General features: G+C 39.0%; 2 protein-coding genes across 4 annotated transcripts in view; one reads left to right on the top strand and one right to left on the bottom strand.

The window, feature by feature from the left end:
- The first annotated feature begins 1,027 nt into the window (after window positions 1-1,027).
- Window positions 1,028-22,907, top strand: LOC127570684 (cell division cycle-associated 7-like protein). 3 transcript variants are annotated; one of them, XM_052016459.1, is made up of 12 exons: window positions 1,028-1,210; window positions 1,721-1,825; window positions 2,023-2,127; window positions 9,788-9,910; window positions 12,792-12,926; window positions 13,391-13,678; window positions 16,490-16,564; window positions 16,938-17,123; window positions 17,370-17,498; window positions 17,973-18,122; window positions 18,715-18,851; window positions 22,291-22,907. In XM_052016459.1, exons 2-12 carry the CDS (start codon window positions 1,823-1,825, stop codon window positions 22,316-22,318), a joined length of 1,359 nt encoding a protein of 452 aa, XP_051872419.1. In that variant the 5' UTR covers window positions 1,028-1,210; window positions 1,721-1,822; the 3' UTR covers window positions 22,319-22,907. The 3 variants fall into 3 exon arrangements, with proteins under 3 accessions (XP_051872419.1, XP_051872418.1, XP_051872420.1); XM_052016458.1 differs by lacking the exon at window positions 1,721-1,825; XM_052016460.1 differs by lacking the exons at window positions 1,721-1,825; window positions 12,792-12,926.
- Window positions 22,908-23,708: 801 nt separating this feature from the next.
- Window positions 23,709-26,551, bottom strand: part of LOC127570973 (dynein axonemal heavy chain 11-like) — a 395,392-nt gene continuing 392,549 nt past the window's right edge. Inside the window, exon 83 of the mRNA XM_052016942.1 lies at window positions 23,709-24,176. Coding sequence (XP_051872902.1) covers window positions 23,929-24,176 — 248 coding nt within the window. The 3' untranslated portion in view covers window positions 23,709-23,928. The remainder of the gene's footprint in view (window positions 24,177-26,551) is intronic.

Below are 26,551 nucleotides of genomic sequence, written 5' to 3'. Positions count from 1 at the left end.
AGTTCTGGAGGCACTTACCTGGTAACTTAATCACTGATGTCCATCTTTGACCCAACTCCAGATCCCTTCCATTGAAAATCTAGCCTCTGATTTCCAATTTCTGAAATGCATGGCTCTGTTGCTTGCCAACACTGGCTATAGTACAGCCCCTTTTTGGACCATAGCTGCTGAAACACCTTATTGTGGTTCTGATATATTTATAATTCTGATACAGTGAGACACCTGGTCACTTGCACCTGAGGCCCTGCTATGCCATTCATCTACCTCTTCCTTTGAGATGGTGTAAGATTTCTAGATGTACTTATTTCTTTTAGAGATCTGCCGTGTTCCTACCGAATGATGAAATGGGGTTGAAACTGAATGATGTTCTATTGTGCCTATAGTTAAATGGCAAAGAGTGCCACAAAACATACAGGTGAGAAGAGGGAAAAAGGGAAGAAGAAGAATTAAGATAAAAAAAGAAATAATTTCCATTTGGCTGCAACAAGCAGAAATTATGGATATCCCGGACAGTCCCCTTTCTGGATCTTGGGGGAAAAAACCTCCAGAACAGGTTGGCCGAGTTTAAGAATTTTCACCATTTTCTGCATTTAATTCCAGCACCTGCATTTAAAAAATAACTGCAATTGTGGGAGAATTAACTGAATGAACCGGCCTCCGGGTTGAGATTAGGTTATAGGTAACCGAATTGACAGAACGACTTTTCCGCGATTCTAACAGCCGTAAGGAAAGGATAACGAACAAAATGTTACAGTTAAATTCTAAATTTGGCTAAGGCGCCCTGATTTCCCCTTACGGGACTCCAGCACTTCCTACCATCTGAGGCCCTCTGCAGCTTTTCGCGCCAAAAATCAAGCGCGCCTTTCTAAATTGACGGGTGATACCATCTGTACAAAGAGGGGGGAAGAAGGAGAGAGACAGCATAAGGTGCAAGGTTACTCAAAATATCCAAACTTAACTGGTTATTAAAATGTGCAAAAGGAACAGTAAAGTGTAAATCCCTATTATAGATGTGAAGAATTGATGATATTGATGACTGCAGTCACTGCAGGGACTAAGAACTTTGTAGCTGGATCCCCTTGTGGGGCTGGAGCGCTGGCGTGGCCCGATTGTCCCGCGGGGTTCCATTGTCCCAGCGGGCGAGCGCGCCAACTGTTGGCCTGGATTCCCGGGACATTTAATCTGTAGGATGGCGGAACTCTGTAACGTGGTGAGTCAGCTGCACTTTTTGTAGTGCATGCATGCATTTGGGATTCTTCCTATTTGTTCTTCTTCATGCGTGAATTGTATTTTCTGCTAACCTTTTAACTTTGCATTCTTGCCGAGTAAATACACTAACGTGGGATGGGCTGGCGCGAAATGTCTTAAGTTCCTTTTTATTTAATATCGGTCAACTGTCGGAGTATCAAAAATCCCACGAGGCTTGGTTTCTAGTTTAAAACCACTGGTTCTCGTGGAAATAAGAATGTGAATACGTTGAAGAATGTTTAGTCCCAGGAAAACTGCATACTAGTGACACGTTGTGTTATTAGGACTTTTCAGCTGAATAGGCGGAGCAAACAATCTGAAGAGTTTTGAAAATGTAACCATTAAATTTAAATTGGACCTAAATTGCTTCAAAATTCCCCGCCCTCAGCAGCGCGCAAGATAACTACTTATTTACAATTTAATAATTATAGACGTCAAGAATTTCTTATTATACTTTGATGCTCTTTCACAGTCGCCAACAGGGCACTCTGGCGTGGTTTGTTTTGGTCCTTGTTCACGCTAAACTTACGAACACAAAACAGGAAGGATTTAAGGAAAAGAAACTCCGTAAAGAATGGTTGTAATTTTTTTCTCAGTTATACTAGTTTGCTTAATATTAAATTTACGATCATAATTACATTGTTTAAGCCTTCTAATTTAAAGATAGTGGTCGCTCTATTGCTTTTTAAATAAACCTAGTATTTTTACAACATTTGTACGTTAGTATGCTTCTAAAATTTAATGGACAGTTCAATTTGTTCACATCTATTACAGATGTCAAAATTGGTTACAGACATCTTTAATACAGAGAGTGATGATGAAGAATTTATGGGGTTTCAAGATTCTGATTTTGGGAATAGATGTGGACAGTTTAAACATGTAAGTAATTGTAAATTACTTTTTCCATTTAATTTTAGTTCAGTATTTGGTTAAGTATTATATGACATTAGAATATCTTCCTTTAGTGGCTGAAAATATTAAAAATTGCACGTGCTAGAAATCTGAAATAACACAAAATGCTGGAGAAACATAGGTCAAGCAGTATTTGTGGAAAGTGAAACAGGACCTGAAATGTAAACCCTGTTTCTCGACAGAGACTGCCTGACCTGCTGAGTGTTTTCACTATCTGTTTTTATATTTTAAGTGGCTGCTACTCCTTGTTTAACCTGTGAAAACAGCAATAGTTTGGTTTTGTCAATATTCTGAGTTTACTAGATGCTGTCACTGCAAACTAATTCTACTTACTCTAACAGTAAAATGGATTTGCGTGTCTGTGTCAAATTTGTGCTGTTGAAGTCATAGCTCACAATAGGCCCTGTGAGCTGAGTTGGTGGAGGAAAAAACATCTATAAAAACTGCTAACATTTATGTAGAGCCTTTAATATTTTAAAGATCTCAAGATGCTAAGCAGGAACATAACCAGACCAAAAATACTGAGGTTAGTAAAAGCTAAATCAGGAGGAGAATAATGTAGAACTGGAGAAAAGCATGAGGAATTCATCTTGTGCTATTCACGTCTTTTTTTCTTTCAGGAGCTTCTTAAAATCTACTTTTACCTTCAGTCAGTATTGCTGCTTATCCAGAATTTCATTAGCTTTGTAAGTTGGCTGCTGTATTTCTGTGGTTGTCTCTCCAAAGTTTCAAAGGCATTGACACTTAAAAATAATCGGGGAATAAACTTGAGTACTCTGGAATATGTGGTTTTAGGACATGGCTGTGCTGCTTGTACATTGAGCAGCTGAGGCACAAGAATGTTAAATAGAAAGTCATAGAAGAAATTGTAACCTATAAACTGTTAGATGCTGTGTGATGAAGGAAATTGGAGTGGTTTGATCATAAGAAGTCTTGACATCTTTGCCTGCATCATAATGCATGTAAGGCTGCATGGAGGAAAAGAGGTAGATCCAAGAAGAGCTGGGGAACCAGTATCAAGAACTGCTTGGTGTTCTAACTGACTAGGTACAAATAAAAACGTGCTGGTGCAAGTTAAATTTCAGTCATAAAATTAGGCTTGGTAGGATTTGACATTTTTCGCAACACTACTTGATCATATTCTGAACTTAAAGCAATGACATTGTAAAACAAAATGGAGTAAGTAAGGTTTTAAAACTTATGCTTTAGGCCAATATAGGAAAAGAAGCATTAATGGAGGAACAAAATTAATTTAAGAAGGGGATAGAATAGAATTTTTGACTTTAGGATAGATGGTGGTGTGTGCATTAAACAAGCAAATTAATTGTATTGTTTTGGAACAACTTTGACTGAGCTTGACGTACTGGGGAGGAATTGGTTTGATTTCAAAGATGGGTACAAGCTGTATTTAGCGGAGGTAAATACATTGATCAGTAGTGACCTGGGAGAGGATATAGGAAGGGGAAAGTTCTTTGTCAGTTTCACCTTTGTGGAAATTTGTTTTTGAATGTCTAAAACAAATGTGTAAATATTTTGCAAATGTGGGGTAGCAGTAATTGCTCACATATGTTACGGATTAGGTTACTATTTGGTGAATGTCCCTTTAAGACATAGCACAGTAGTGTGTGTGTGTGGCGTGATTATGACAACAACAGGAGATAAGGGTGTGCTGATGTTTTTGGAGCAGTCAGTCAGGAGAGAGAGAGAGAGAGAAGGGAGAGAGAGAGAGAGAGACACCCTGCCTGCTGGTCTCTGTATTGATGGATGAAAAACGGTAACTGTGTCTGTCACTACAATCCATGCATGGATTTTTGGAATAAAACAGTAGAGTCCACTTTGTTGTTAACCTGTAGAAGGAAACAGGTATTTGTGTGGACGGCCACGATTCAAATGCTTCTTGGGGTGGCAGATACTTCGGAACAAAGGAATGGAGATCATCAGTGATTGAGGTGTCGTGTGGGTTCCATCGTGGAACATTTGGATTTCATAATTACTCTTTATTTTCTTGCTACATTTTCTCTTCAGTCAACGGTGGTTTTGAAGAAGCCTTTGCTCACGTTTCACCTTATGGCTTGCTGAACTGAACTTTGAGACCTATTCCTGTACTTGGAGTTTGGGAGTTTGCCACACATACACTTCGGGTTTAGTTTTGGGGTTAATGTTTAAGATCTAACATTTTTACTTCTAACATTCTAACATTTTTATTTTTCTTATTATCATAAGTAGTTATTAATAAAATAGTTTCTAACACTTATACATGGTATGTTTCTTTTGTTGCTGCTACGTATCAAAATTGGGGGCTCGTCCGGGATTGATCCAAAGATTGACAGCGGTGGTCTGAAATCAAACTCAAGACTGGTACGAGAGGTCTGGGTTTGAACAAATTGGGGTCTTAGTGGACGACTGATTGTGGTCAGTCTGATAAATTATTTTTGATTGGCTTGTGTGTGTGGAAACCAGCAGCAATGGATATTGATGCATTTTTGGAGTCACCAACCCTAGAAGGATAGCAGGTGGTGAAAAAGGATGATTTAGTAAAATTTGCTATAAAGCTAAACCTTAAAGCAGTCTATGAAAAAAGCAGTTATTCATAAAATGATAGTTAACTATTATTTGGAGTCGGAGGTGTTTGAGGTGAGTGAGTTAGCTGAGTTTCCTGAGATTAAACCAGTGATTTCTGATGTGACTTCTCAACTAGAGGAGTTGGAGGAGGAAGAGTTAGAACAATTTCCTGGGAGTGAACCAGCGATTTCTGAGGCCCATGTGCAGCTGGCAAAGATAGAGGTTGAGGCTGAACAAAGGAAACTAGAGTTGGAACAAACTCGGCTGAAGTTAGAGGCTGAGGCAGAACAGAATAAATTAGAGCTCGAAATGAAGAAGAGGGAGGCTGAGGAAAAGGAGAAACAGAGGCTGCATAAGTTAGCAATGAATCGAAGAAGTTTGGAATCTGGTTCTGATGGTGGTTTTTTAGCCAGTAAGGAGGTTCGATTAGCCCCTCCTTTTGAGGAAGATCGGGTTGATCAGTATTTCCAACATTTTGAAAAGGTGGCTGAGAGTTCAAATTGGCCAAGGGGAAGATGGGCTCTTATGTTACAGAGTGTAATTAAAGGTAAAGCTCAATAAGCTTATTCTGCTTTGTCTGTTGAGGATGCAGCTGATTATACAAGGGTAAAACAAGCTGTGCTTGAAGCTTATGAATTAGTACCTGAAGCTTACAGGCAGAAATTTAGAGACCTGAAGAAGTCTGCAGATCAGACGTACATGGAATTTGCCAATGCAAAGAGAATATGTTTTGAACGATGGTACATGGCTAAAAATATAGATGGGGACTTTGATAAATTGAAAGAATTGATTTTAGTGGAAGACTTTAAAAAGTGTGTTCCAGCTGAAATAACAACATATCTAAATGAAAAGGAGGTGGCAACTTTGCAAGAAACTGCTAGGTTGGCAGATGATTATGCTTTAATCCATAAATCCAAATGGGGACAAACTAAAACCTTCCAAAAGAGTTATGAGGATGATTGGAAGCCAGTGCTGGAGAAACCTGCTGAGCGTACTTGTTATTACTGTAAGAAACCTGGTCATGTAATAGCTAATTGTTCCCTCTTGAAGAAAAGGAAAGAAAAGGATGCCGTGCCAAATGCTTGTTTTCACATAGTTAAACCCGAAAATCAAAAGGGTTTAGGGGATGTTGTTAAAGATCAGTCCTTGCCCGAGGTAAAGGCTGAAAAGTTGGATGAGGTGAGGAAGGAATTCCGTTCTTATGTATCAGAGGGTTTTGTTTCACTGAATGCTGGGTCGCCCCAAGTGTCAGTGAAAATCCTTAGATATACTGGGGCTTCCCAATACTGGTGAGGTAAATTTAGTGTGAGGCGTTACAGGTGACACTGTACCTTTGCACCAGGTGATTTTAAAGTCAAAGTTCGTAGAAGGACCTGTTGAGGTAGGGATACGACCTAGTTTACCAGTGGAAGGAGTTTCTTTGTTATTAGGGAATGACCTTGCAGGTGGAGAACTTGTCCCTGTGGTACGGTTAACCACCAAACTGAGGGTTGATGAGTCCAAGAATAATCCAGATGTTCACCCATCCTGTGCAGTGACTCGAGCTAGGGCTAGAGAATTAGCCAAGGCCGATAGTCCTGTGCAGCCTGATGTTGATTCCTGTCACAACCCTAAACAGGAGGCAAATTATGATGACTTGGTTGAGACTTTTGTCTTCACTGGAGGATCAAAATCCTTGTGTTGGGCCTGAATATAAAGGTTTGTCTCTGTCCAGGAAAGAATTTATAGTGGAGCAGACTAAAGACCCTGAGCTTACTGAACTGAGAGAAAAAACTCAAGTGATAAGATGGAAACTGAATCAAAGTTCCCTTCTGGTTCCTTTGCAGCCTATTCCTGTTTTTGGTGAACCCTTTTCAAAGGTGGTTGTGAACTGTGTTAGCCCATTGCCAAAGGATTGGGATGAAGGAGATTATTTACTTTTGTTTGCAGTGAGAGAGTTAATACAGGAGTCCTTAGGAGCCAGTCCTTTTGAACTCGTGTCTGAACATGGAGAAAGAGGAACTTCAAAATTGCTAGGGGAACAATGGGTTAATGAGGAGATGCCTTTGAATTTGTTGGACTATGTTCAGAAATTTAAAAACCGACTGGAAAAGACTTGTCAAATTGAAAGCCTTTGTTTTGAGGAAATGGCTGTTAATGTTGACACTGAAAATTGGAAAGTTGAGACTAATGAAGTTTGTGGTAGTCTAAACATTGTTTCAGCGAAACTGGTAAACAAAACTGAATTGAAGAACCTTGGAACAAAATTGGAACAGTTCCAATATCCACAAGGACAACAGTGAGAGAATTAATTTTGTTTGAAAATGAATAAAATGGAAGTATGAGCACGTGATAAGTCACATGGAAGGCAATCAGCAATGATCTTTCCCGATGTTAAATGGGAAAAATGTATCTTTACTAATCTGATATTCTGTAATTGTGTAGAATGATAATTATTAACACATTGCTTTACTAACTATATGCGGTTAAAAATTTTGCTCTTGTACATCAAAATTTCCTTTTTAGGTGGGAGATGTTACGGATTAGGTTACTTTTGGTGAACGTCCCTTTAAGACATAGCACAGTAGTGTGTGTGTGTGGCGTGATTACGACAACAACAGGAGATAAGGGTGTGCTGACGTCTTTGGAGCAGTCAGTTAGGAGAGAGAGAGAGAGAGAAGGGAGAGAGAGACACCCTGCCTGCTGGTCTCTGTATCGATGGATGAAAAACAATAACTGTGTCTGTTACTACAATCCATGTATGGATTTTTGGAATAAAGCAGTGGAGTCCACTTTGTCGTTAACCTGTAGAAGGAAACAGGTATTTGTGTGGACGGCCACGATTCAAATGCTTTTTGGGGTGGCAGATGGTTCGGAACAAAGGAATGGAGATCATCAGTGACTGAGGTGTCGTATGGGTTCCATCATGGAACATTTGGATTTTGTAATTTCCCTCTATTTTCTCTCTACATTTTCTCTTCAGTCAACGGTGGTTTTGAAGAAGCCTTTGCTCCCGTTTCACCTTATGACTTGCTGAACTGAACTTTGAGACCTATTCCTGTACTTGGAGTTTGGGAGTTTGCCACACACACACTTCGGGTTTAGTTTTGGGATTAATGTTTAAGATCTAACATTCTAACATTTTTATTTTTATTTTTCTTATTATCATAAGTAATTAATAAAATAGTTTCTAACACTTATACATGGTGTGTTTCTTTTGTTGCTGGTACGTAACATCATTTTGCTTTGAATTTAAATAATATACAAAGGTTTGTAGATTTATATTTTCTGTTAGGTTGGAGATCTGAGCAATTAAAGAAAAATCAAACGTAGCATTTTATTCTGGATTTTGAAAGAGCTTATTTGGTTTTAACTGCACGGTATGGTAGCATAATGCTATTATAGTGCCAGCGATCGGGGTTCAATTCCCGCTGCTGTCTGTAAGCAGTTTGTACGTGCTCCCTGTAACTCATGGGTTTCCTCCAGGTGCTCCGGTTTCCCCCCACATTCCAAAGATGTACGGGTTAATAGGTTAACATGGGTGTAATTGGGCAGCACAGGCTCGTTGGGCTGGAAGGGCCTGTTACCGTGCTGTACAAGTAAAGTTTAAAAAAAACTAGGTCCATTACACAACAAACAATATTCCTTTCTAAGTTGCAAACTGTCCGAACATGGAAATAGATTCATGTCAGCTGGTCTAAATCCTGGAACATCCTGTTCAACAACATCGTGCTGGAACCTTGAAGAAAAGCAGCAGTTCAGGAAGGTGCTTCAGTACCGCCTACTTGAGGTTAATTAAGGACTGGTAGAAAATACTGGTCTTGCTGGTGCTGCCCAGATCCCAAAGGTAAATTTACAAAAAGAGATTTGCATGTACTCATTCGGAATAAGCCATTTGGCCCCTTGTGCCTGCTCCACCATGTAATGAGATTATGGCTGATATGATTGTAACCTCGATCCCATCTGCTTGTGGTATCCTGTCACCAATTTTATCAGATTTCTATCTATTAATATCTCTGCATTAAAAATATTCAGACTCTTGCCTCTGTCTTTTGAAGAAGAGAACCCTAAAGGCTCAATCTCTTGAGAAATAGTATTTTGTCTCATTTGACCCCTTGCTTGACCCCTTTTAAACATTGTTCTAGATTCTTCCAAAAGAGGAAACATCCTCTCCACAAAAGAACCCTGTCAAGACTCTTGAGGATATTATGTTTCAATGAAGCCCCCTCTTGGTCTTCTAAATTCCATTAGATACATGTTTAGTTTGTCCAGCCTCCAACCTTTTCTCATAAGATAACCTGCCCATTCCTGATTTTCTGAGCCACGATTATTTCTCATGGTTGCCCTGGTGTCACTTATTATTAACAGCTAACCCACCAATGTTTCTGTTCTACTAATGCTTTTGAATTGTCAAGTACTGGCCTGAGTTATCTCCCTGTAATGGTTACTGGACCATATCCATTTGTCTCAATTTCTGCTGTCATCAACCTTGTTATCAGTGCTCTGTGCATTTGGATGAAGAGTTTTTACCTTTTTTTTCCTATTTGAACCTATTCGATGCTGCTCTCTTAATTACTTCTGTTCCTGTTCCACTTTGCTTATCATTCAGCATAATCCCAACTACACTAACTAATTAGTAACTACCTGTATATCACTACACTGCATTATCTCTGCTTTTAGCTCTAACTTTTTAAATTTCCCTTGTTTGAATTCTACTGTAGCACTTTTAATCTCTGCTACAGCTTTCAGTAATTTAGTGACCTGTATTTGTACTCCTTTTCCTCTTCTACCTTATTTTGATCCTACTTTAATGCACTTTTCGTTCTTGTCCAGGTAATCTACAGCTTAAGAACATAGTCTGCTCTTAGTTTTATTTACTATTTGGCCTCTCATGCCTGTTCTGCCATTCAATGAGATCTTGGTTGACCATAGTAATTTAATTTTGCTAACCTTGTTGAGGTCTACAGGCCACTGGAATTATACATTTTCAAGTTTGCTTGTCAAAGGGATAAAATCCTGTAAGATAGATAAATTCCACACATTTGATTACTTTGCAGTGATCTTATTTTCTTCATTATGTTCACAGATACCAAAGTTTTTAGCAGATATTTTTGATGAACCAAGTGATGAAGAATTTTTGGGTTTTCCAGAGGAAGAATCCAATGCATTACTTGATTGTGCTGAGGGCAAACAGAACCAGGGCACAAATGTGAGTAGCGATAAATAGGATATAACTTGTTTTTATTTTTAAGGATGCATTTAGTGATAATGGTATTCCAAGATACAGTGAGGTTTAGTTAGTAATTCAATCAAACCTGCTAGATGTTTTGTGTCACTATGGTTGAGTTCTTGTGCAATTATGTCAAAAACAGACTGCTTAGATTGGCAGTTACCTTAGATTCCTAAATTTAGTTTTCTTCACTCCCTAACTGGACCGTTTTTGAGGAAGTTGATGCTAGCTGTATAGTTGACTATTAGTTTTGAGCTCTGACATCTGTACCACATCTAACATATTGGTGGATAGAATTGTCAATAGCAGTTGTTAGATTAATCAATTTTGTTGGAGGGGAAGTGAGCTTTCCAGCAATCATTCAAATGACTGAGGAGGCCTGAAATTACTTTTAGCTTGGCTTAAAACCAAATCATGCTTCCAAAAGTCTTCCGCATTGCTGGGAACCCAGTTTTGTTTTTTCATAAGGGGACACTGATTTCCTCTACCCATAATGTCTTAACCAATGCTTACCCAATGCTTAACCCATATTCATCCAATGCTATCACCCAAAGTTAACCCATAAATAACCCAATGCTTCACCCTCTCCAACATCTCCACCCATGTTAGACCCCATATTGAAGTTACTGCATTCTTATTGAATAAGGTTCCATTTTCTCTGGAACCAATGATTCCCAACCTTGGGATTGTTAATTTGGGGTTGGGACATACAACAATACAGCACAGGAACAGGTCCTTCGGCCCACAGATACCAATCAAAACTAATCCCATCTACCTGCACGTGGTCTATATCCCTCCATTCTCTGCTTGCTCATGTACCTGTATAAATGCTTCTTAAACATTGTTATTATATCTGCTTCCACCACCTCACCTGGCAGCGTGTTCCAGGCACCTACCATTCTTTTTTTTAATAAAAACTTGCCTTGTTAATCTTCTTTAAACTTTCCCCTCTTGCCTTAAAGCTATGCCCTCTAGTTTTTGGCATTTCCATCATGGCAAAAATAACTGATTATTTATCCTATCTATGCCTCTCTTAATTTTTGAAACTTCTGTCAGATCATCCCTCTGCCTCCGATGCTCCAGAGAAAACAATCCAAGTATGTCCAACCTCCTTATAGCTAATACTCTCTAATCCAAGCAACATCTTGGTAAACCTCTTCTCCACCCTCTCCAAAGCCTCTGCATGTAAAGCACCCTCCACAAAGCTTCCCAACTGTAATGTGGCAACTGGAACTGCGCACAATACTCAATGTGGCCTAACTAAAGCCTCCCCCCCCCCCCCCCCAATTCTCCTATCACTTGTCTACACTAGGGATAATTTGGAGAAGCCAATTAACTTACCAACCTGCACATCCTTTGGATGTGGCTAGAAACTAGAGTTGATCTTCTATTGGTAAACTAAATTGTTGTAGCTTTACGAGTTCTGATTTATACTTTATGAGCACTTTTATATGTAGCATTTGGGTTTGCTTAATAAGTGGTTGAATCCAAACATGTTAATTTCATCTAATTCACTCATGGTTTGAATTTAATAAATTTCTTCAACTTTCAATTCTGAAGTGGACATGTATTTAAAATATTCTTTCCCTCTACAGGTTTTGAAAAACTGCTATGCATTAGACCAGAAATCTAATCCCACTTTATAGTTCATTTCTAAAATCTTATAAACTTACCTGCCTTTGGCAGAGGGGAAAATGTCAGGACTACAAGTTTATAGCTTGAGGAAGTGAGTTCATCAACTGGGCAATCAGAAATCCGATCCCTCTGAAGAGAGTTAATACCTTGAAATGATGACCTCTCATTGAAACATTCTGATCATAAGTTACTGACATAAAGAATTAACTCTCTCCACCTGCTGAGTGTTTCCAGTGTTTTCTATTGCTTCAGATTTCCAGATGTTCCCTATCTGGGTTTACTAAGCCAGTCTCTGCCCTTTTTGTTTCTCATGATCGCTCTCCACTTAAAATCAACAACTTCTGTTTTTGTCACAGATTTAACAGTTGGGAACTAATCTTTTCCTTTTCTATTAAAGATTTTTATAATTTTATAAACATTGATTAACCCTCACAAGTCTGTACTTGAATGGAAAATCAGTAACTTGTCTAATCTGCAGCTTCTCATTCTTACCAATGCTGTCTGTGGGAGGAATATTTAATGGGTTGGATGGTGTGCCAATCAAGTGTACTGCCTTGTCCTGGATGGTGTTTCTCTATACTCTTTGGACTTTGAATTAGTAGAAGTTCACTTCCGATCTTGGCCTGCGACAGTAAGTTGGTAAATGTTATAGATCTGTTGCTCCTCAATGGTCTGCAATTTTCTACTATCATGTCCTTTGCTTCCTACTTTGGGAGCCTACTGTCATTTGTTACTGCTATTGTTAGAGATTTTTTTGCATCAGAAGTGCTTAATAGATGCAACAGATTGTAACATGGTGCTTTAGAGGCCCAGGTATATAGAACAGTACAGGATGGGAACAGGCCCTTCAACCAACCATGTCTGTGCTGAACACGATGTCAAATTAAACTAAAATCTCTTCTGCCTGCATATGATCCATATCCCTCCATTCCCTGCATATTCATGTACTTATCTAAAAGTCTATTAAACACCACTATCTTATCTGCTTCCACCACTACCCATTGCAGGCACCTACCACTTTTTTTCAAAAAATTGCTCCGTGAGTACAAATCTGACGATGGCAACTTCATTTTATTCAATAAATCTGGGGGGCAGAAAGAAGCTAAGATCTTAGCTGCTGTCTAGAAATGTCTTGCAGGCTTTTTGCAGGCCCTCCACACCCACATCTTGTTCATATAGATTTAATTATTTGTACTTGGCTCTTTGTTTGCTTTTTGGTTCTCAGGTTTCCAAATTTCAGTCCAAGTACATTACAGAGGAACTGATTGAAGTTTTCACAGAAGATAGTTACTCAACTGATTATGTTTTTGAAGGGTTCCCTTCAAGTACTTTTGAACCTAATGATGAGTTGGATTTGAAGGTAAGGACTGCATTTGAGAGAATTTTTTTTAATATCAAACACATTAGTTGAATTTGCCTATTTTTGTCTCCCCTCTTAAATGCTTGCATTGCTCCCTTTCATTAAATTGGTTACTGTTTCATGATGCAAGTGCAGCAGCAAGTTTCAGCTGTTGGCCCCAATCATTCTCTCCCAGAAAACAATCTACAAACTTAAGTTGTGACTGGGCATTGCAGAGAGACGTTCTTCTGTTTTATTTATTTGGACGACTTTCAAACACAGGCAAAAAGGTAATATCAAATACCGAATATCAAACTGTTCTCTGCATTGTGTAAGGAAAGGAAATATTCATTTGTGTCTGCTGCATTTTTATTGCTATTAAGTTGTGGATCCTATATATGTCCCCTAGTACATAAAGGCAATCACATAATGTTGTAAGTTTTATTTTAGCCTATCTTCACGTCTTGTGTTTATCTTCCTTGCAGTCTGTGAGTTCGGAAATGGAGGATGAAGATGAAGGTTTCACTGAATGTGATGATGAGGAGGATGATGATGATGTATCTTCCATTGAAAGTGAAATGGAACCGACATCAAAGAAAACCCATTTTGGACTGCGTGTGGCATTTAAATTTCCTACAAGGCGACCAGCAAAGAGAAAGGAGAATGAGTTGGCTGTGTCTGAATCTGAATCAGATGATGACTCTGGGTCAAAGAAGAAACGGTCTAATGTTTTGCTAAAGCGAGCCATGAACATTAAAGAGAATAAAGAGATGGTAGGAGTATTTTTGAGTTGTAGTTGCTGCCTTACAAAATATTTGGTTAATTAAGTGTGTAATTGTGCTGCTTTTGTCTGATCACAGCTCTGAGAAGCAGCTTAAAAGTTCCTGAGTAAAGCTGTTATATGTGCAAGTTGTCATTCCTTGTACTATTTCAGAACTTCTTTGCCAGAGGATGTCACCTGTCATTCATGTACAGTACTTGTAGTTTGCATAAAATTTGTGGAATTTTTTTTTCCCAAGAATAATGAAATGACAGTCATTAAAGCAAACCCAGTTTTGTGCCTTTTGCAGGCCACGTTACTTCCACTGCTATTTGATTTGCTCCACACTTGTATAAGCAGAATGTTGTCTTTCTGTTCACTGAGACTATGTCAACAAAATGAAATGATGTAAATGTAAGGTGAATACTGACAAACATCTACAATATTTCTTTCCCTGCTGCTTCTCTTCATGGTACTATGTAGGAAGATGTGCAAAGGCCCCTGAATGTTGGCTGGATTTCCAGCTGTGGTACAGCTGGTCACTTTGAGGACAAATGTAGTTCACTGCCTTCATCCCAGAAGGGAAAATGGCTTTTCTCTACCTGGCGCCTTCCTTTTGCGTGAATACGAAAACAGTGCCACTGATACGGAATCTTCTTCAGGCCAGCAGGAAGTGTCCTGTTTTGAATGCCATTGTTATTGTGGGTACACTGTGGATACCAGAAATGGAAGAATGATTTCACTCACTTTCAGTTGAGTCTGGAAACTTACTTTTCTGGCATTTTTTTAATTTTATTAGAGAGATGCTACCCATAATCCAGCGTAGAGTTCCAGTTACCTTGGTCTGTTCTGCTCCTTCTGTCCGTCTGGGTGTACTGATCAGGAGGCACAAGCTCAGCCCCTTGGGTAATCTGTTGAGTTCCTGCCTGAATTGAGTCCAGCTTGAATCAGCAGAGGTGATGACTCAAGATTATCTTTTTTCTTATTATTATTGTTTTCACTTTCCATCCCTGGGAAATCTGGCATTTCTTGCCCATCTCTCACTGCTCTGGAGAAGGTGGCTGCTGCCTTCTTGAGAGCCTTTGCAGCCTCTCTGGTGAGGGTCTTCCTGCAGTGCTACTGATTTTGGAGTTCCAGGATCTATACCCATTGATGAAAGACTGGCAATATGTTTCGAAGCCTAGATGGCACATTACTTGGAGGGGAACCTGCAGGAGGTGGTGATCCCATGTATTTGCTGCTCTTGTATTACTTGATAAAGTCTGCAGGTTTGGGAGGTACCACTGGAGTAGCCTTGGTGAGTAACTGAAGAACATTTTGCAGTTGCTCTGCACTGGTGATGGAGATGTTAAATGCTTAGAGTGGTTCATGGGGTGCCAGTCAAGCAGGCTGTTTTGGATGGTGTCAAGCGGTTTGAGAGTCGTTGGCATTGATTTGACCCTTGTGGATGGTGGCAAGAACCTGTGGTATTTGGAGGCATGTCACCTGTCAGCGAATATTACACCTCTGATCTGCTCTTGTACCACAGTATTTATGTGCCCAGTAGATGTTTCCAGTTATTGCAATGCATATTGATGGCGGTAGGTGGTTGGCATTGATGAAGCAATTGAAAGAGTAGATTGAAAGAGTAGGTGGTTGGATTTCATTTGTTAGTGATTGTCATTGCCTGGCATTGTTGTGGTGCTCATGTTACTTGGCACTTATCCATCCATGCCTGAATGCTGTCTAGGTCTTTCTGCATGCAGGCATGGACTCCTTCATTTGCTGAGAGATTGCAAATGGAATTGAGCATTGTCAAGTCATCACTGAACATTCTCGCTTCTGACTTTCGATGCAAGGAAGGTTGGTCGCCCAATAAAGCAGCTAAAGATCGCTGGGCCTATAGTACTGCTCCAAGGAATTTCTACTGTGCTGTCCTGGAGCTGGGATGGTTGACCTCTGACAGTCACAACCACCTTCCTTTGTGCAAGGTGTGACTCCAGCTTTTGAGGTCAGTGGGCATTAAAAGAGAAAACACTCAGTTTTGCCAGGGCATCTTGATATCACACTTGGTCACATACAGTCTTAATGTCAATGGCAACTGCTTTCACCTCATTTCTAGAACTCAGCTCTGGGCATCAGTGGTTATTGGTAAGTGCCAGTTGATAGCACTGTCAATAACAGCTTCCATCACTTTGCTGGTGAGTTTTAAAGATTAGCATCAGACGTTTGAATTCTGACTGCAGGTGCAGCGATGTATTAAAGTGGTTAAATAACTATGTAATAAAAATAAGATAACTAATGTTAGCAATCAGAGATAAAAATCGATCTTTAAAATACCCAAATATCTTTATTGCCTTTTGCTTTGAACAAATCCAAAATCCAATTCTGATGCTTTTAAAAATGTTTTAACAGTCTGAATTAGCTGCTATAATCTTCTGTTCTTTTTTTTTAAAAAAGAATTTAACAGTAATTGGCTGTGCACCAATTTTTGCATTTGAAATTCTCCCCTCTTGTAATATTGTTGGATACAACCAAAATTCATTGAGAAAATCAAACTAAAGGTGTTGCATTTGTAGTAGTTTTGTAGGTATGTTGGTGATGACAGTTAAAGGGCTCGTAAATAGCCAGGTAAAATAAAATAACCATTTTTCCTGAAACACATGAAGTGTGACCACAATATATGGTTGGTGGAACATGCTAAAGTGCCCTTTCAAGCAAGTTCAACTTGATCTTGTTTATTGTGTAATTTTCAGCCTCTCCCACAATCTTGTATATTGTGGTTTTAATCTTAATTTTGTTTAGGTATTACCTTTTTTAAATATTGTTTAAATTTTTCTTTTAGCTTGCCAAGCTAATGGCAGAACTAAAAACGATGCCTGGGCTCTTTCCAGTGAATGTACAGACTTCTTTACCTTCAGTAAGTATTGTATAATGCCCACAATCTGTGTATTTACTCAATGAAATTGCTATATGTAAGTGGTATTTGACCATCAAGAAAAATGGTTTTCTTTCCAAGCTCCCAACTTCACCTTCGCTCCAGAAGTGGGGACGCATAATCTAGACTGACATTTCTTTACTGTGCCAAGGCAGTGCTGTGATATAGAAGCCATATCACAGATGCTAAAACAATGTCCAAAATGTCCTCCCAGAAGCAAGCAAGGGGTGATTAATAGAGTACCTCAGTGGCATTTTATTATGCGTTAAATCTAAGCTTTGTTTTGAACTGTGGACATGTTTTGATATTTATTAGTTCCACTATATTTAAGTGTAGCATTCTTTTCTCTTTTCAGAAACAGAAACGAACCCCAAAGAGAACTTTTTCTGAAGGAAAGATTGAGCGCCGTGTGAATCCAACTAGAAGTGCACGGCCTCCTGAGGGGTTTTCTGTAGAAAAGTTGGCGATTTCTCCAACCAGACTTATGGACCAAGTGAAAAACTTCCACTTGAGAACTGATCTGTCAGATCGTTTTGTTGAGGTAGTTGGTCTTCTGGAAAGAATCTTTTATTTTAGCGCACTGCCAAAAAATATCAAAATTACAGTAACCTCAGAATTACAGCATTCCCTTTTGCAGTAAATTTTCATCTAGGATGTTCTAGGTTAAAATTGTTTAGTCATAATTTCATGGTATGTATGTCTACGAATAGTTTAAGTTTTCTTATTTCTAATGTTGTTAATTTTAATTTCTGTTGGTTTACATTTTGATTTATTAATACCACAATAGGATGGAAATTTAAAGAAAAGGAGGCGAAGATCTTCCAAATGCAAGCCAAGACTTGCTGATAATGTGACAGAAGAGGATTTGGAAAATATTGCCATCACCGTTAAAGATAAAATATATGATCGTTGTATGGTAATTGTCAGATCTTTTTATAACACCATTGAACAAATCTTTATCAAACCAGAAACCCGTACATTATTTTGTTGTTTAAATTTTTAACTGCTTAATAAACCAGTATATTACATGTCAGGAATTTTATTCAACTGTAGGGCTGTATTATTTTTAGTTGGGCTGTATGTTACCATTAACTATGTGTATTATGTTTGTCCTGTAATATTTTTATTATGGTTATACAATACAACATTTTCCCCAACAAGGTTGAACAATTAATGGAGTTGGTTATAATACTACTGCAAATTAATTTCACGATGCACATTGATTATAATCTGTACAATTTTGTATGACTGAATGTGGAGGCTGCTAAATGTTAAATTTCTGAGAAAATCATTAACAATTTTCCACCACATTTTATAATTGAATTGTCTCGTACAGAGATGTTCTTTTAATGTCATACTAAAGGGCAAAATGTTCACTTTCTGCATGTAGGGAAGCACTTGCCATCAATGTCGACAGAAGACAATAGATACAAAAACAATCTGTCGTAATCACGATTGTTATGGTGTAAGAGGACAGTTTTGCGGACCCTGTTTGCGCAATCGATATGGGGAAAATGTGAGATCGGCCCTTTTAAACCCTGTATGTATATATAAATAAAAATACTAAATGTTTGCTCTATCATGCCAGGTGATACCAGGTTAATTACTGTACATCTTTTTCCATGGCAACTCAATTAATGTTTGTGTTAGTACTTTCTGCAGTTTGGAAGGATACAATGCAAGCTTACGCTAACTGCATACGTAGTAGTGGCTGCATATTATACTAAAATTCAGTTCAAATCAAATACTGGAAGTGGAGAATGATATGTAGCTGCTTCAATATATATACTTTTTTTGAGGATGAATTTTCATGCTATTTTTCTCTTGGCCTATATTTATTTGTGTCACCTGAATTGCAACCACTTTATGAATCCTAAAACCAGTTTGAATTACAGCTGGGTGGTGGTAAACCTGCATTTTCTGCTTTAAGACTTGCTTGATTAGGCCTCATTTGTGACTTTTGGCACATGTTGATCATATTGCCAGTTGAGCATGCACCTGATCTAGGTTAGCATTTCATCGTTGAACAATGCATTAGTTTGTTTTAAGCTCTAAGCAAGCTGGAGAAATTGAAACTATTTCTCTTCTATTCATTGGCAACTTCTGTAATGCTGAAACTGCTTTTTTTGTAGGACTGGGTGTGCCCTCCTTGCAGAGGGATCTGTAATTGTAGCTTCTGCCGTCGTCGGGATGGACGGTGTGCCACTGGGATTCTTGTTCACTTGGCAAAATTTTATGGATATGACAATGTTCAAGCCTACTTGGAAAGGTAAGAGAATGGGATTGATTTTGGATTTTGTGAATTTGCATTTCAAATTATTACTTTCACCACCTGAAAATAATAACACAGGAGCAGGAATCGTAGGACAGAAACAGGCCCTTTCAGCCCACCTCATCCATGTCGTTTGTGATGCTGGTAAATGTCTTCAGCAGGAGACCGTCAAGGCTGATGTGCTGTTCAGTAAGGTCATGGCTATTTTCTATGTCAGTAAAGTTATCCTGTCTTGTCCTGTATCCCTTGATTTCTCCCATTACATTTCAGTGAGGTCGCTGCTCATTCTTCTTTGACAGATGTGCCATCCCAGTGCCAGTCAAGTGAATCTTTGCTGCACCTCTCTAGAGCAAGTGTGTATTTTGTAGGTAGCACATAATTATACCCAGTACTTTAGTACTCTGGGTAGTCTTATCTCGGCTCTATACAATTGTAGAATGAGATCTTGTACTTAAATTATCAAGCAGTAAAGGCCCATGTATCATCTGCCTTCTCAACTGCCTGCTGCATTTGCATATCAGTTTTGTGCTTAGGCTACACGGACAGCAGATCTCTTTGAACATCAGTACTTACCAGCCTCAACGTTTAAAACAAAAAACAGCATTTTTATTTTTTCTACTAATGTGGATAATTTCACATTGTACTCCATTGCCACCCATTTACTCGGCTTGTCTATATTCTGCTTGAATCCTCTACATTCTCCTCATTATGTTTCATGTCATCAGAAAACATGGAAATCTGGTCTGCTCAGTAAGAATGCAAAACTGATCGTCCTGGTACCCACTAGTCACTGTATGGCAATGTGAGAGAGACCCATTAATACTGTGCTTTCCATCTTTTAACCAAATTTCAATCCCCACTAATACATTACTCCCAGTTCCATGTGTTACGACCTTATTCGCCAACCCATGTGGGACCTCAGCAAAGGTCTTCTGAAAACCCAAATGTGCCACATTTATTCTGCGTAGATCGTAAAAGAACTCCATTAATTTGACAAATATGATTTCCCATCCATAAAGCCCATAATAACTCTGCTCGGCCAAATTCTTTAACTGTTTTGATATCAAATCTTCTATAGAATTCAACATTTTCCCAATTATCAATGTCAGCTGACAGATCAGTAGTTTCCTGTATTCTCTTTTTCTCAAATTGTGGAGTTACATTCGTTTCCTCTATTTGCAGGAAACATTCCAGAATGTATTGTATTTTGAAAGATGATAACCACATGATATCCAATGCACTTTCTCCATAGTCACCTCCTTAAATTCTGGAATGTAGATCATCAGGTCCTTAAGATTTATCTGTTTCAGGCTAATGAATTTCTTTTACATCCTCATTTGTAAAAAGACTAACACAAGATTCTTGCCACTTTCTTACTCCCCTTTCTATGTCTTGGACCTAGATGACCTCACCAGTCTTTCCCTTTTTTCCATTCTGTGGAAATTCTTGAAATATGTTTGTTCTTTGCTTGTTTGCTCTTGGTGGTTCTTTCTTGAATTCCAAAACACTCCATCCTCAGGGCTTGCTGCTTTTTCATGGAAGTCAGGCTTAAACAACATGGAAACATGCCCTTTGATCTACCAAGTCCACACTACCAATATTACACTAATCCTATATTTCCACATTCTCATCAATCCCACCCTCTTCCCCAACGTCACCCCCCCGATTCTACCATTCAGTTACACACTGGGATCCATTTATTTAACCTACCAACTTGCATGTCTTGTCTTGGGAATGCAGGAGGAAAGGCACATGCTCACGGGGAGAATGTGCAAACTTCACACAGCACTGGAGGTTAGGATTGAACCTGAGTCTCTGGCACTGTGAGACAGTGGCTCTACTAGCTGTGCCATCCTGGCAAACTTGTAATGCTTTTTTTAAAAGATTTAATATTATCTTTAACTTCTGCAGTTAGACCACTTTTTTCCTCTTCTGCCTTTATGCCATTAAAGCTTTAATATTTGTTGCAAATCATCCATTTGCAATTACCTATCCACTGGTGTACTTTCAATGTAGTTTCTCAATTTACTTCCATAGTTTTTGTTCACAGATCAAAATCGCTGGTTTCAAACCTTAATTGTAGACGACTAGATATAAAACAGACTGTCTTACTAGTTCCTCAACATTGTGATAGTGAAATCCGGTTTACATTCCAAGATTTCATTCTCTACATTATTAGTACTTATTTGATTTGCCCAGTCTATATCTTCCTCCATATTAGCCTAGTTACTTGCATCTCTTGCTTCCATATATATACTATGCCCTCCATCACTACTATTTTTCTCTCACTCCTGTTTTTTGTCTACCTGCTCCTGCAATCTGCTGAGCCAAGATTCCTTTTAATGATGCCATCTCTTATTAACAGCATTTATCACATTTTGCCTTGCATTCCTGAATGTTAAAATACCCTGGACTATTTTGATTGCAGCCATGTTATTCTCACTTATTGAAAACTGACCCTGGTGGAATATCTTCCTGTGTTTATTTTCGGACATAAAACAGACTGGAATGCATGCATCTGAAATTTGGATATGTGCTTCATATAATTTTCTAACCATTTACTTATATGTGCTCAGATTTCCAATGCACAGTTTGACAGTGGAGCCCAAAAAGTGTCCCTATCAAAGGATGTCACTTGTGTTAGAAAGTGAAGGGAGATTTAATCCAATGTCCACTCCAAATGGTCTGAATGAATTCTTGAATCACTTTGACATACAGGGCTATGGACAAGTACTGGGTGAGGGACTAAATTAGAAGGGTGCCCAATCGTCAGCTTAGATGAGTTGGGCTGAATGGCCTTTTTCCATGCTGTACAATTCTATGATCCTTTGTCCATGAGAATAATGATGATGGCATTACCTTGGTTAACACAAAGAATCATTGGAGCTGCCATGACTCTTGAAACCATCACCATTGAATAGGATCTTGGTTAATTCTTTAGTAGGTGGCCATGTTCCTGAATGAAGGGCTGAAATTTGGAATCTTTTAAGTTTGCATTTATGGTGAAGAGCATTGCAGTTAGTAGAGCTGCTACCATACAGGGCCAGTGATCTGGGTTCAATCCTGACCTTCAGTGCTGCGTCTATGGAGTTTGCATATTCTCCCTGGAATCATGTGGGTTAAATATAGGTAAATAGAATCTGAGGGAGTTGTTGGGAATTTAGGAAGTAATTGGTGGTGGAATGGAATTGCTCATTGTGTGAGCATACTTCTTGTCTTGTAAGGAAGCATGAAACTTCTAGATTTTGAAATGGAAAAATTTGGAGTTGAATGTTGAAGCAGTAACTCGGGCTACAATTGGAATGAGTTTTTTAAAGACACGTTCAAGATCCAACATTTGTCAGAAATGTTTCCAAATAAGAGCTCATCCTAATTTAATAAGGGGCAGATATTTTGATTAGTTACTGTGAAGAGTAACACTTGTACTTTATTTTAGTTTACAGAAACAACTAACTGAAGACTGAAACAAGAACGAGGATCTGTAAAGTTGCAGCTGCTTTTAACATTAAATTTTAATGTTACATTTTAACTTCCTTACTGAAACATATAAGAGCATACTTTAATTTTTACAGCTTTGTAATTATTGATGCTTGGAAATATTTAGTTATTGAAGCTAAATAAGGTCTTGAAGTTGAGTGTGTTTTTCTAAATAGCTTCTTAGCAATTGAAGATTTTTTGTTTAAACCTTTGTTAAAATTTCTGGTGTTGATTATGATGTCTAGGATTATATAGGTGGCAAGTGTTTTATTATGCTATTCAGTGGTAAATGTCTTGTTTACCACATTAACACTAAATGAGGGTTAATATATCCTCTTGTGCATAATCTAATAGTGTGGATGCATATATCTGCGAAAAGTATATTTTTCACACAGTATAATGACTGATAATTAAAACTGGAAATGTTATGGCTATTAATGCTACAAGTTTGATAGCCCAGCAACATAGAAGCATTAGACTTTTGTTTTGAATGTTAATCTACAGTTTTTTTTTGTCTGGAAGTTAGCATTTTGTAAAAAGTGTTCAATCATTAAAAAATTGCATAATATAAAAATGGATGTGTTGTACTAATCAATCAATAATTTAACCAAAGAACAATACAGGCCCTTTGGCCCACCTTGTTGTGCCGCCCTTCAAACTACACCTAAAACTATCTATTTCTTCCTCCCACATATCCCTCTAACTTTAATTCCTCCATATGCTTATCTAACAAACTCTTGAACTTGTCCAATATATCTGCCTCCACCACCACCCCAGGCAGCGCATTCCATGCACCAACCACTCTCTGGGTGAAAAACCTCCCTCTGACATCACCCTTGAACTTCTCACCCAGTATCTTTAAAGCCATGTCCTCTTGTTTTGAGCATTGGCGCTCTGGGAAAGAGGTACTGGCTGTCCACTCTAATCTATTCCTCTTAATATCATGTCTCCCCTCATCCTCCTCCTCTCCAATGAGAACAGCCCGAGCTCCTTTAGTCTCTCCTCATAATCCATACTCTCTAATCCAGGCAGCATCCTGTTAAATCTCCTCCACATCCTTCCTATAATGAGGTGACCAGAACTGGACACAGTACTCCAAGTGTGGCCTAACCAGAGTTTTGTAAAGCTGCATCATCACCTTGCAGCTCTTAAACTCGGTCCCCCAATTTATGAAAGCTAACATCCCATAAGCTTTCTTAACTACCCTAGCCACCTGCAAGGCAACTTTCAGTGATCCCTCTGCTCCTCTACACTGCCCAGAATCCTGCCATTTACCTTGTACTCCGCCTTGGAATTTATTAGTCACCTACATCCATTTCTATCAGGTAAGTTTTCTTACATTACAGATGTAAAGATGACATTGTGATGTACATTTGATTTATTGCTGGTATATTGTGAATTTAATTACTGTAATTTAGAAATTGCATTTCAGATTTAAATTGATCTCAAAGCTCAGTAGCATATACATTTGTTTGGAAAAATGCCCTTTGCAATTCTGTCCATGAACATATTGAACCAAATTTAGTTCTTGGATTCAAAATTAATTTTCAGTTTAACCTTTACTACTATAAGTACCTTGACAATGATTAATGTATCTTTAAACTGATAAAAGCAACGCTACTCCAGAAATAATCCATTTGGTAGGCTTCACTCTGGTCTTTAGATTGAATGTCCAAACATAGGTAGGTCCTCTGAGTTTGGTTTTGTAAACTGGACAGTGGTAGATGTTCTTCAATTCTTCCCTGTCTGCTGGAGTAGCCCGCACAAAGATAACAGGCATTGAGGGAGTAAGTTCTTTAAGATGTGCTTCTGCAATGATGCCATTCTGAATGTCCCATTTTGCTCCTAAAACAGTTGTCAAATATAAAATGCATGCATGTTGTTATCACTGCTGGTAATATGTGGGATAAACAGTGGAAAATCAATGTTAATTTCAAATTGTGGAGTGTGAAACTGTAGGGAAAAAATGTTAACACTATAATTGGTGAAGGAGGAAATCACCAAAGCCTCCCTCTTCCCATCTACCAGTCGCTTAACTTCTCTCTTTTCCTTTGTCCAAACTACACTGGCACAAAATGTGTGAGTCAGGTCTAGTAATTAAGGCCCAGACCCTTGTTGCTGTTAAGTTTCTATGCAACAGGCCCACCACACATGATAGTCATACAGCACTGATAGAAATCTTTTGGCCCAATGAGTCCATGGTGCCCACTAATCCCAGTTTCTTGCATTCAGCCCATATTCCTTTATGCCCTGCCCCTCCGTGTACCTATCAAAGTGTTTCTTAAATGATACTATTGTACCTGCCTCAACCATTTCTTCTGGCACCTTGTTCCATAAAGCCTGAAAAAAGTTGTCCCTCAGGTCCCTTTTAAATCTTACCCCTCTCACCCTAAATCTATGCTCCCTAGTTTTGGACTTCCCTACCCTGGGGGAAAAGACTTACCTTCCACCTTATCTATGTCCCTCATAATTTTAAACATTTCTATAAAGTCACCCCTGCCAAGGAAATAAAGACCTAGCCTGGCCAACCTCTCCCTAAAATTTAGTCCCTCTAGTCTTGACAACATCCTTGCATCTTTCCTATAACAGGGAGACCAAAACTGTACACAGTACTCCAAGGGCATCCTCACCAACAATTTATACAGTATACAGTAATTGCAACATAATGTCTTTTTTCTTTTTGTGTTGGAATATTGAGCTGCCAGTCCTGCCCTCCTCTCAGCCATGTTTCTGTTATGGCTATAAACATCTCAGTCCTCTGAGTCAATCCACGCTGAGTTTGCCTTACTTGTTAAACCTTGTGCATTGAAATAAATGCAGGTTAACTGGGTATTCCTTTTACTGCCTTTGCTGTGCCCCTGGCTATTGTGATTACTAAACTTAGTCTTGCTGGCTACTGCTGTATCCCACAATTTGCTCCTGCTCAGAATCCCATCCCCCTGCCAATCTAGTTTAAACCCTCCTGTGTAGCACTTGCAAATTTCCCTGCCAAGGATATTGGTCCCTCTCTGGTTCAAGTGCAACCTTTTCCCCAAAAGAGATCCTAATGGTCCAAGAACCTGAATTCCTGCACCAGTTCCTCAGCCATGAATTCATCTAGCCTATCCTAGCACGTGACACCAGGAGTAATCCAGAGATCACTACCCTTGAGGTCCTGCTTCTTACCCAACTCTTTATACTCATTCTGCAGGACCTCATCCCTTGTTCCACCTACATTGTTTGTACCAACATGTATGACTTCTGGCTGTTTGCCCTCTCTTGAGTATTTTCTGCAGCTGCTCAGTCATCTTTCACACTAGCACCTGGGAAACAACAAACCATCCTGGCTTCTCTTTTGTGGCCACAGAATCTCCTATCTGCCCTCCCCCACTGCCCCCACTATCAAGTCTCCTATCACTATCACCCTGTCTAACTGCACCCTTTCCCTCAAGCCTCAAGGCTGGTCATGATGGTGCCAAAGACCTGACTACAGCTGCTAGCCCCTGAAAGAACATCCCCCTCAACAGTATCCACTGACTGCTTCCTCCCATTTTCCTGGTGGTCACCCATCTATCTGAAGTCTATACCTTGGGTGTAACCACCTCAGTAAAAGTCTCATCTATGATGTTCTCAGATTCCTGCATGATCCTGAAGACATCCAACTCCAGTTCCTTGACCTGGTTTGTCAGGAAATGCAGCTGGGTGCACTTCCAACAGATGAAGTCATCAGGGAGACCATGAGGTTCCCTGACTTCCACATCCTGCAGTTGGAGCATTCCACTGCCCTGACTGCCATCCTGCTTACACTAAATCAAGTACTAAGGATCAATAACAAAACCTTGCCTGTTCTTACATGTGCCTCCTCATTGAAGCCTTTTCAAAGATCCATTCTCCCAACACCTGAACTCAGCCTCTTCAGCTCCCCACTCTTACACTGACCCACTCTCACAATGGCCACTCCAAAATAGCTGCTCCACTTGACCCTACCTTTTTATTGGCTGCTGTTGATTAGCTAATCAACTTAACTAATAATTTGCAAACTTGCCTCTTTTAGAGTCCTGTAAAGTGAAACTCGCAAGCAAGCCCCCAGACCTACCTCTTTTAAACTTTCCCACTCCAAGTCTCGACTCCTGTAAAGTGAAACTCCTTATCAACAAACATTTAATTTTTCCTGCAATCAAAAGTGAATTGTTTTATCTCTTGTCAAATAATTATTTAACATCACAGCATATAAAACTCAT

Source organism: Pristis pectinata, chromosome 5 (genome assembly GCF_009764475.1).
Source record: "Pristis pectinata isolate sPriPec2 chromosome 5, sPriPec2.1.pri, whole genome shotgun sequence".
In the NCBI taxonomy this organism is placed as follows: Eukaryota; Metazoa; Chordata; class Chondrichthyes; order Rhinopristiformes; family Pristidae; genus Pristis; species Pristis pectinata.
Note: the sequence above shows the minus strand (reverse complement) of the source record. Positions and strands in the feature narration are given on the sequence as shown.

Coding starts and splice junctions, on each gene's coding strand:
- LOC127570684 (XM_052016458.1), top strand. CDS start 1,190: ATGGCGGAACTCTGTAACGTG. Junction 12,927..13,390: donor ATGATGAGTTGGATTTGAAG/GTAAGGACTGCA, acceptor TCTTCCTTGCAG/TCTGTGAGTTCGGAAATGGA. Junction 18,123..18,714: donor GATCGGCCCTTTTAAACCCT/GTATGTATATAT, acceptor CTTTTTTTGTAG/GACTGGGTGTGCCCTCCTTG.